At 36.5% G+C, this 11470-nt stretch overlaps 1 protein-coding gene across 1 annotated transcript in view; it reads left to right on the forward strand.

Annotated features, from left to right (window-relative positions):
* LOC142347930 (WD repeat-containing protein 35-like) overlaps nt 1-11470 on the forward strand; it is a 172203-nt gene that overhangs the window by 157797 nt on the left and 2936 nt on the right. The window contains exons 20-26 of the mRNA XM_075399095.1: nt 15-127; nt 4392-4491; nt 4789-4920; nt 5231-5357; nt 7690-7792; nt 8363-8473; nt 11383-11457. Coding sequence (XP_075255210.1) covers nt 15-127; nt 4392-4491; nt 4789-4920; nt 5231-5357; nt 7690-7792; nt 8363-8473; nt 11383-11457 — 761 coding nt within the window. The remainder of the gene's footprint in view (nt 1-14; nt 128-4391; nt 4492-4788; nt 4921-5230; nt 5358-7689; nt 7793-8362; nt 8474-11382; nt 11458-11470) is intronic.

The following is an 11470-nucleotide window of genomic DNA, read 5'->3' on the forward strand; positions in this document are numbered from 1 at the left end:
TGTTATTTGTGCAGTGTGGGCGGATCAGTGAGGCAATAGACTGTTGCATAATGTTGAATCAGTGGGATGCAGTGATAGAACTAGCCAAGCAGTCTAATTCTCGTGACATTGACAACATGCTAGCTAGGTACAAGTATTACTTAATTTACAAAGCTCATCACTTTTTGATCCATTCACGAGATTCACGACTGAAAGCAACACTACACAGTAAATCATCTGCACAGTCGTTTCTAGGTCACTATAATTCAAATTGTATCTGAAATTCTTCAAGATGAGTTTACATGCCGTCCGACGAAGTTAAAAGCGATTATTGTAGTCATGGAAAATAACGTTCTGGACTAAAAACGATCATGCACACATTTTGAATTAAAATTTTTGTCTCTCATTGATTTTATGCAAAGTTGTTTTCTATGTAAGGTTCCGTAGCAAAACATTTTTTGCTTTATTTGTGTTGGAATTGCTGACTTCGATGAGGATACTTCTGAAAAAGGGTTGGGACAAAATTAATTCTTGTTCTTTGAAACCTTAGTTTTTAATTGCTCTTGAACGTAGTTCATAGCAATTATTTCAGACATGTGTGTCTTTTTTATGCAAAATTTTCGCTTGACAATTTTGACTTTTCGAGTGACTTTTACGCCCTTGACTTTTTGCGTTTCGCGTGATCTAAAATTCTCTCTCAATCACAATTTCAAGCAGTTGAACTCAATTGGCGGCAATTTAATACTAAAAGTCAAATGAAAAGTGCGCCGAAACTGGTGTCATTTTTTACTTTAAAGCTTAATAGTGGTATATGTTAACCTCTAATGTGGTTATTTGGAGCCCACTATAGAACTTCTTTGTCCCATTTAGGCTCCCCTCCCCCCACCCCCCGACTGAAGCAGGCTGCAATTGATTAGAGCTCCCACTAGTCGTTCAAGAGCAATTCTTCCGTTTAGTCGGTTATGTTTTGTTTCGTTTCCTGGTAAATCTTTTGGTAAATGCTTTTCGTATTCAGTTGATAGTCAGGTCTTTATTTTGCTCATTTCGTTGGATTGCTATGGGGTTTCACCTGCTGTTTTTTGTTTTTTGACTGCACATCTTTTTTGCTTTACATTTTTTTGCGCCGGAAACCAAAACACAATTTTGTGTGACGTCATTTACTAAATTGATTGGCGGTGAGTTTTCAACTGGAATGAGGTATAATGTTTTTATACCTGCGAAGTTGTGAGCTGATCGTAGTTTTTTTTCGGTGTTCCTGGTGTATTACAATTCAAGAATTAGATTGTCATTGTCTTTTTGTAAGATGTTTTCACACGTTTTTTAATGACTTCGATCTTTCAAAACAGGATAACCAGGTAGCGCCCAGTGGCTAAGTTTCATTTGATGTCCTGAGCTGGCCTTAGTTTTCCTTCAAGTGCTTAGAATGCTGACGCTGCTGTGAAGGCCTAAATCTAGGGTGAAAACATCATTTTGGGAGTTTGTGAGTGCAAAATGGTGCAATTTTTCATGTTTTTTTTGTCATTTTTGACGTTTTTAATTGATTAGTCCTCAGTCGACGCTTGTCAACGTCGATGAAGGCCCTAGGCAAGACATAATTTTGTCCAATTTGTGAGCTATATGTTTTGGTTATGCAAACTCAAAGACGCAAAATTATTCTAATGTGATTATTCTAGTATAACTTGAACAACTTTCCCTAGTTTTTGATATTTTTTTCAAATTTTCAACTTTTTTGTTTTTGCTTCTGTGTTTTTGCGGCTTATTTGTAGAGCTTGATTTCTGCTAGCCTGCAAGCTAGTTTTTATGATAATTTAATAGAAAAAAGGTTTTGAAGACGTAAGTTTTTAAAAACTAGAAAATTTCTTCGAAATTTGTTTTCATACGGTTCGGGATGTTTTGTGATTTTCAAATTCTTTGAGCTCAATTTAGCAATAAAACTTGATGAGCTCGGTGGTGCGTTTTTGCGTAAATTTATGCATTTCATTTTTGGTTTTGAGGATACGGACACCAAGAAACTGCTGCGAACCTTACGTTATTTTTTCTAGCTTTTTATTCTTGTTCTGCCTTCTCCTTCCTCTTGCATGTCAAGCCAGTTTTTTTCTTATTTTCTAATATTTCTGCTTTCACTTTTTTAAAAGGAAACGCGCGGTATACAGTTTGAACTCTGTAATATGTGGATCCGTGTCTGTCTGTTTGGCAGGCATTGATCAATTGGTCAGCTGATCAGGTACTGCTGTTGTAAGTTTTCCATTCATGCTCTGTTTTGTAATTCAGAAAATGTCCTGTTTTTGTTCGCCGCGTGACTCTTTTTCGCTTTACATCTGTACGCACAACAAAGCTGAGAATTCGAAGTATTCCTTTTGACTTCTTCCTCTCTCTAACAACGCTTGCGTGCGTGATGTCATTTCTCACTCACTCTAGCGAAAGTTTTTAGGTCGTTTGCTTGATTTTATATGGATGATATGCGACTTACCTCACTCAATAAAATTACTTTTGCACATTGAAGCTTTTATCTTATTAATAGCCGCCCTCATCTTCTCAGCCGGCTATTATAGTGCTCCTATTTTTTTTTACTTCGTCGAATAAAATTTCGCTTTACCTCATTTTGCCGCTTTTTCAACATTTTGCGTGATATCTTTTTGACTTCTCTAGGCTAGTTTCTCTCTTCTCTCATTCTGCTTAAAGTGATTTTGAACATCAGTTGCTCAGCAAAGCAATTCAAAATGAACAGAGTCAGTATAAAAAATTGAAGTCAGAATTAGAAACGGGATAAACCCATAAAGCCCAATTTTAGATGCCCGCTATTTGAATGTCGTTCCTATAAGTCTTAGTTACCATCTCTAATGCTTTTTGGTATTGATAGTAAATGTAGCCTCTCTCTAAGAAACAGAAGTATGTTATGTTCAACTACGAAATGCCATCAAAATAAATCGGACTTAAAAAATGTTTTTGTACAAAAATCTTTTTTTCAATATCTATTTTTTCAATTCCAATCATGCTTATTGGAATCAACGGCGGCTATTTTCCGGCAATCTGCCGGGTATGTGTGATAGCCGCGAAGCGATAGCGGCTGTTATTGGGGAGATCGTGGGTTTTTTTTAATTTCGTCGTCGCCGTCGACGATTCTTGCCACCATAGACTTTTTCAATTTAAGTGGCTTCTACTGCTTTACAGTTAAAATTTGTGTGCGTGACGTCATTTGTTCTGCTTTTAGGTCAATTGCGTGACTTACCGCACTCAAAAAAGTGACTTCTGAACTAGTTAAAGATAAATAATGTGCATATAAGTAGTGCCAAACGTAAAAATGACAGTCCTAATCTAACCCAAAAAGTCTAGTGGTCTATTAAAGGACTGGTGGTCAATCTGGCTGTTTTCCGGCAATCTGCCGGCTATGTTTTGAATTAGCTTGAGGTCAGGGGAACTCAAATGTTTAATAAAGGTCCCTTATAAAAAAAGCTTTTGCGGATTGAATTTTTAACAAATTTTTAATGAATCGCTTATTAATAGCCGCACAGCGATAGCTGAGGCTACTATTGGCCTTCTCTTGGTTTTTTTTTATTTCGTCGTCATGATTTTTGTTAAGACCATATGACGTCACAGCCATTTTTTGTTCATTCGTTCATGCAATTTCAACTGAATTGCATGTGTGACGTCATTTTTCGCTCTTAGTGGAGCGAGTTTTTTTGTTCATGCGCGTGATTAAATTTTTGGTCACACTTGACTTACCTCACTCTCAAAAATGACTTCCTCACTTTGAAATTGACTTTTATTTACTTTAATTCAAAGAGATAAGGTCAAATGGTTGTGTATCACTCTAAATGAATAAATGAAGGTTATTTGAGATCAGCTAATAGAGGCAGCAATAACTTATACAGATTTTTAATCAAAATATAACAGATCAGCCTTCAATGAAAAGACGAATTTTTTTGGTCTGTCTTTTTTACTGTTTTTTTTTAGACTGCCGATCTACGAATCTATTGCGGCTATTTTCTGGCAATCTGCCAGCTATGTTTTTTTTTTTCAGTTTTATTGACCGGCGTCGATAACTTGTTCAGCTCATATCTTTATCTCTTTCTTTCTGTTTTATACGGCACGCAAGTCTATTATGAAACACTTACGGCAATCTGTGGGCTATGCTTATCATAATTAACTTATAATTACTAATTTTTAACACTTATAGAATCGCTTAAGGTTACTTGAAACTCCTTTTAGGTCAATATGGAATGGGCAATTTTAACAATTAAGGATGGCGACAAAAATAAAATAATCAATTCAAAATTTTTTGAAATGAATGAACATGAAAAACCTCTATAGTTTACATAACGTCTATTTTTCTAGATAATTCAGCAATCTGGATGCCATGTTTATTAGCTTAGGGCTCTGTGATAAACTGAGAAACATGATTACTTTTTCAGATATGCGACACAGCTGATTGACAAAGGCAGAATTGTTGCAGCTGTTGAGTTGTACAAGAAAGCTGGCGACTATATACAAGCGGCCAAGAAGTTATTTGAGGTGAGCAGCAAAGAAATCTGACGTTGACGATGTTTTTTTAGGTTGAAAAGTTAATTAACATCTCTGTAACGACATTTAGTTCGATCGCTTTAGTTTCAGCTCACTTTCTATAACTGATAGTTCTGTAAATTTTTGTATTGCTGTTTAATAGTTTTGGAGTCTTTGCTATGGTTGAGGTTGAGGAAAACAATGTAATGAAAAAAAATCGATTTAACTTTTTGGAAACGTAAAGAGAAAGTGCATTAATTGGTCACCCTTCAATATAATGAGCTTTAGATGAGGCTTGTGATGTTTTAGATTGCGAAAGAAGAGACGGCTAAGAAGAGCAGTCCTTTGAGGATTAAGAAGATCTATGTATTGGCGGGCAAACTGGTCGAGATGCACAGGGATAAGTCAATGGGTACAAAGTACAAGTCCAAAAACAGCGATGTGAGTCTAATTGACATCTACTTATTAATTGGTCTAAAACAAAGATTGTATCAATTAAATTTGTCCTGTTGGTCTTTTTGAAGTAAAGTTTATCGTGATACAGATTTTTTGTTTGGCCGTTTTTCCATCTGACGGACGAATTCTCTCGACTTTTTATCTTGAGAAACGGTCAAACTGGTAAAGCCAGAGAACATTAAGTTGCGGAGCAGTTCTCTAAGGGCCTAATTAGTTGCATAGTCATGTTTGGATACTTTATGTCAAGGAGCTAAATAGAAGTTTGATAGAAATGCAAAATCAATGTAACTTTCAGGCACTTTCTGGTCTGCTAGATGACAACACTACCTTCTCTGCAAATGACTCTCGTATCCTGGATAATGCGTGGAGAGGAGCTGAGGCGTTCCATTTTTATGTTCTTGCACAACGACAGTTCTATGCAGGTAAGCTGAAAATTTGTTACAACTTACTAAAGTTTATGACATCTTTTCAACAATCGCCTCCAAACGCCTGCCTAATAGATATTTGCCTCCACTTTCGAACTATAATCCATATTATGTTCCAACTAAAATACAATATTATATTCCGTAGTTTGCACATAAGCCTACTGCTGAGATTAGTTCGGATTAGTCACTAATTCAGTCGCTTAAATTCTGTTCAAGGATCCCCTCGGCTTCTATACTAGAGGATGCTATTGTCGAAAAATATGCGAAGTTTTGATACAAGCTTATACCTGATCAACCGATACTAGTAGAAGCAATGAACAGGTTGAGTGTCTTCTGATGCCTCAATTTTGCATTTATGAAAAGTATAATTCCTCAAAATTTTCGGCTTGATTTTCGAATACTATAGACAGCTTGATCGTTTGCGGGACAACTTACGGTGTCTTTAATTGCTCTCAAACGAAGATTGACGTATTCATTGTGGACTTGGAAAGTGTTGGCCTTTTTTAATGCAAAATCTTTGCTTGACCATTTTCAATCGCTCTCGAACGAAGTTCGAAGCAAATATTGTAAACGTGTTGGACTCATCTCATTCACAGGAGTCAGCAGCTGGAATCACTTTGCTGCAGTTTACTACTAAAAGTCACATGAAAAGTGCGTCAAAATTGGGGTCATTTTTTCACTTTAAACTTAATTAGCGGTTATAGTTGTATACAATAGCCTTTAATGACGTCATTTGAAACCCCCTTGGTAATTTCAGTCCCCCTACTGAAACAAGCTGCAATAGATTAGAGCTCCCACTAGTCGATCGAGAGCAATTCTTCCGACGTCAGTCGTTTATGTTTTGAAATTAGGTTTGTTGCTAAAATAAGTGGTTGTGAGCGATTGAGACTATCAAAGCCGTCGTATATAGAGATGAGTGGTTACGTTTTCAGACTGCAGACTTGAAGGTTGAGGTTCCGAACCCTTACGAAGGCGAATTTTTGGCACGCTTAAAATGTTTTCTAAGCTAAGCCCCCGAAAATAAGTTGTTACCCGCCTGTCCTTCAAGGGCAATTCATCCGACGTTAATCTGATCGTTTTCTGATTGGTAATTTTGTTGGAGTGTATTTGAGATAGAAGTGGTACATGTGAAAACAAAAGTTTAGTTGCTGGGCTGTATTGAAGAGCAGAAAGAAGAGGGATTGGTTTCTGCTCATTCCGCATTATTGTAAGAGAGCGATGAACGTAGGAAAAAAAGTTTTGCTAAGCAAGCAAAGTTTTTGGTCATTTTGGGCTTTTTCAAAGCAGTGTTTTAGTTTTAATTCTAGCTGTTTTGGCCTTAGATTTTTCCCACTTGTGGTAACAAGTGTTTGTAGTTTTCTGACTAGTTTAACTTTTCTAAACATATAATAGATATATAGATGTAATATTAAGCTATTTTTGACATTTTGTACGTCTTGTTTGCGCTTTATGTACTCTTTTTCAAATTTTTACAGTTTGAAATGTTTTTTTTTGGGTCAAATACAAATTTGTGGTATTTTGGTGTCCTTTTGGTTAGCTTGCTATCGTTTTGAGTTTTTGAGCTGTTGTCAAAGAAAATTGAATAAATTTGGTCTATTTTCAAGGTACTTTTGTCTAGTTTTGATTTTTTTGTGATCATTTGTTTCAGTTTTTTGTGTTCTGATTAATTGTTTTGTCATTTGAGTTTTTCTTCTGTTCTTTCTTTCATGTCTGCTCGGTATGTATTATTTCTGTATATTTTTTGCCTGGAAAGTACTTCAGTCAACGACAGTAAACTGCAACGTTTACAACGTTGCAGTAGCAACGTAAAGTGTTCTCAAGATAGTAATAAAAAGTTACTGCGGTGCTCTTTTTTAAATAGTTTTTCCCGTGTTTTGTTTCAAATTGAGTAGTTTATGGAGGCTAATGGTTTATTCAAATTAGTAAGTAGGTTCTTGGAGTGCGAGTCGAATTTTACTGTGATTCGTTCCGGAGTCTTCCGGTTTAAGCAGTAGTTGCTCAGCAAAGCAATCTAAAATGAACGGATTCAATATCGAAAAACGAAATCAAAAATATAAACAAGATCAACTCATGAAGCCCAGTTTTAGATGCCAGTCAGCTACTTGAACTTTGATCTTATAGGTGTTAGCTAACATCTTTAGTTCTTTTTGCAAGAAGCAGTAGTATGTCTAATTGCGGAATCCAGTCAAAATAGTTTGCACTTTCAAAATGTTTTTGTACGACACTCAATTTTAATTATTGTTTTTCTGTTCCTTTGATCCCAATCGGTGTTATGGGAATAAATGGCGGCTATTTTGCGGCAATCTGTCAGGTATGTGTTGTGTTATAGAGAAGACAGAGGCTGCAATGCGCACATGTATGCAATTAGTGGATTACGAGGACTATCTGGACCCTCTTGCCATCTACTCTCTACTAGCACTCAGTGCAATCAGGTCACTTCAATAACTTCTGACTTATTTAAATTCCTTTCAGGGCTCCTTGTTCATTGGGTGAAGCAACAACTTAACGAAATTTCTAATAGTTTTTCACGGCTTCACTTAAAAAAGAGCAGAACTTTGATCTCTGTTTTTTTTTCCTGTCGGTGCTTAGACTACCCTAGAATTTTTGAGGAGCAGTTTACTCTGCACTATGCACGTTTAATATCATTGAAAAGTTATCTCTTTAAAGCTGGTGTTTTCTTTGCTTGTAAGCAGTTCTGCCGTTCATTGCAAAGTTTACATTTCGGAAAACTTCCCGAATTTGTCATTGTTGTCCGCGATTGCTCTTAACAAAGTGACAATTAGACAAAAACTCTGGTCCACAAAAGCCTCCAAATGTACGTTTTGCTCAGAAGTGTATCTTGCGCAAAAGTGTACGTGTTGCACAAAGTAATGGCGCTGCAATGCAGTCAATTGATTGTCTAATACGTTCATTTGCAGTCTAATCAGTAAAACTCGAGTGGACTCGGCGGTTTCTTAATTTGAGAGCAGATTGATATTAAGATGAATGTGTCTGGTTTGCAGGTGTCGCAGTTTTGACGTGGCTAGCAGGGCTTTCGGGAAGTTGGAGGAATTGGGTGGAACACAAGAGGAACGGGAGGAATTCGAACAACTCGCAGAAACTATATTTATAAGGTTATTCATTTGGTTACTGTACCTGTTACACATTAATGAATTGATTGGAATATATTGGTCAGTGGAATTTATTTTTGAGGCTCTTAAAGCGCGGAATTGTAAAATTCTAATAGCTCACAATAAGGAACTTCTAAAGGTCAACATTTTCAGTGAGTTTTGATCTATAATCAGTAAGAGTATTCATAATCTCACTTGGTCATCATCAAAGTGTACAACGCATATCTAGAATATGAGAAAATGACCAGTACTGCTACATGGTTGTTCGGTTTTATTAATAGCCGCGTCCTCAATTCCAGGCGGCTATTATAGCGCTCCTAAATTTTTTTTACAATTCAAAGAACTTGAATTGTATTGGGGCGCTGTCTTTTTACGACTCGAAGAGGAGTATTGGAGAAGTCGTTTTTTAATCAATTTTATTTGAGTGAGTTTTGAAGCGGGAAATGAAACGCGTGAAAAAATTTGGAGTGATTTTAGCGCTGAACAAAAGTGAAGAGTGGAGCGAAAGCAGTGGTTTTTGTTCATACTGCTGTTTTTGAGAGAGCGAGAAATTGATGTGTGAAAAAATTTTCTCCGAGCGAGCGAAATTTTTTTTGTTCACGTGCGGCTTTTAAAAGCAGTTTTTTGCAACTTTTGATGGTTATGAGGTTTGATTATGATATTGTGTTACTTTTAGGCTTGTTTTGATACGAATTGAAGGTTTCAAATAGTTAATTTGAGTTTAATGCTAATTTGGAGGTTTTTGATCAGTTTTGCTGATTTTTAGACGAAATTTAATGATTTTTTGCCTGTTTTTTTAATTTTATGCTCTGAGTGGGATTTGATTAAAAAACTTGTTACTTAAGGAATAATCAGATACCAATTGACTAAAGTTTTCGTGGTATAAATCATTCTTTTCTTAGGAAAATTGACAGAAAAATGGAGAAATTTTAAACCATTTTTCTTTTTCTTTTGCAGTTTTTCTTTTTTTAAAAAAATCTTCGACAAATTTCTTAGCCTATTACGACTTGGCCATTGTTTTGCGAGCTTTTTATTGCTCTAATTGCAAAGGAATTTTACTCGGCTTTATGTTTCCCTGTTCTATTAAAAACTCATTAAATTTTTCTAGTTTTTTTTTTGTTCAATTTGTTTTTGAATGCCGTTTTTCTTCCTTAATTTTTTATGCCATTTGTGGAGGTTCAGGGTTCACAATAGTTGTTCTAGTTGTTTAGTCATAACTATGGGCAATTTTCTCCTTTGAGTCGTTTCCGGAATTCTTCCGGCTATGTTTTTTTTAAGATCTGTTCACACATTTTCATGATTTTTGAAGGCAAATTGGAGTAGTGATTTTGGTCACGCCGAAACAGGAAATGGAGCGAAAAAGCGAGTGGTTTTGCGGCGTGAAATTTTTTTGCTTTAATTTTAAAGTAGAGTGAGAAAACGGTGTTTGAACAAAAATTCGCTTTCTCGCTATTGGTTTTTTGTTCACATCCTCACTCATAGTCCGTTCTAGGTCTAGTTTTTTGTTTAGTCAATGAAAATTCTTTGAATTGTACGTCAGGATTTGTCCTGCTATGTTTTTTTACTTCGTCTAACAGATTTTTTTTTCGTCTTACCCTGACTTCTTGGAATTGACTTTTTCAATGACTTACCTCACTAAAAAAATGACTTCTGAACTCACTTATGGAGTTTTAAATTTTATGAACATTTGCTTTTTAAAGGTCAATAGTGTGGTTCAAAGTAGTGCCAAACATATATGCCCTAATTCTGGATTATTAGAGTCTTGATTTTTTGATTTCGAATATTAATTTTAGGATTTTCTCCGTTTGTGCCCCCAGTACGTTGTGCGCCCCCCAGTTACAGAGCACGTGCCATTAGATAGTAAGTCCTCATGTAAAAAATATTGCACGTGCATCTGAGGGGTGCAAATAATATGCGCCCACTTAGCTGAGGGGGCACAAACGGGAAAGATCCTAATTTTAAAAAGCCCTATTAGGGTTTTCTCCTTATAGAGCTTATGTGTTCCATAAAATGACAGTCCAAAGCTAACCTAAAAATTCTAGTGGTCTATTAAAAGACTAGTGGTCGATCTGTCTATCTAATCTCTTTAGTTGTTTCAATTAATGGAAGGCCCCAAGCGGCTATCGCAGCTATTTTCCGGCAATCTGGCGGCTATGTTTTATCTAAAGCAGATACTTATGATTAATTGCTCTCAAACGAAGTTTGTAGCAATTATATTAGTCCTGTCGGTCTTTTTTCTGCAATTTTTGGCTTGACTGATTTTTCGTCTGACCTTTTCGTTTGACATTTGACTTTTCGTCCTCAAAAACGGGATAAACCAGCGGACATTAAGTGCTCTTAGAGCCTTTCAGCTCACTAGTCTCCAAGTAAGCGATTCACAGAAACTGTTTTGGAGACTTATACTTATGGTGTGAAGGGCGGTTCTTAGAGGTTGACCATACCCCCACAACAAGCCCCCCCCCCAATCCCCACCACCGCTGCACATCGTTCAGGCCGTAAGGGCCCACTGTTGCCCCCCATCAGCCCCCCCCCCCCACTGCGCTCACCTTACGCCCCTTCAATTAAGCTAAAACTAGCCTCACTCAACCTAGCTACTGACGAAGACAGCCGGTCTTTTGAGAGCAATTCGCCCGACGTTAGTCGGTTATGTTTGTAATATTTCTCCGACGCTTAATGGATGAGTGATTGATCTAGCAGACAAATCTTTGAAATGTTTTGTCCCATTAATGGTTATGAAGAATTTTGAATTTTAAACAGGGCGCTTATCACTTAAATAAATAATTCAAAATATTATTTAATACTTAATAGTACTGACGAAGCCAACCGCTCGCCGTTCGTTTGAGAGCAATTCGCCCGACGTTAGTCGGTTATGTTTTTGAATTATTAAATTTATTCTTTAATTTTTGTTTCAGGCACCCTCCGAAGAGCAAGGCTAGTTTGGATAGAGATACCTGTCTCAATTGCGGTGAAGCAAGTCTCTACAAGTGGTACGTGATTGGT

This window comes from Convolutriloba macropyga, chromosome 10 (assembly GCF_964194025.1).
Source record: "Convolutriloba macropyga chromosome 10, txConMacr16.3, whole genome shotgun sequence".
Classification (NCBI taxonomy): domain Eukaryota; kingdom Metazoa; phylum Xenacoelomorpha; order Acoela; family Convolutidae; genus Convolutriloba; species Convolutriloba macropyga.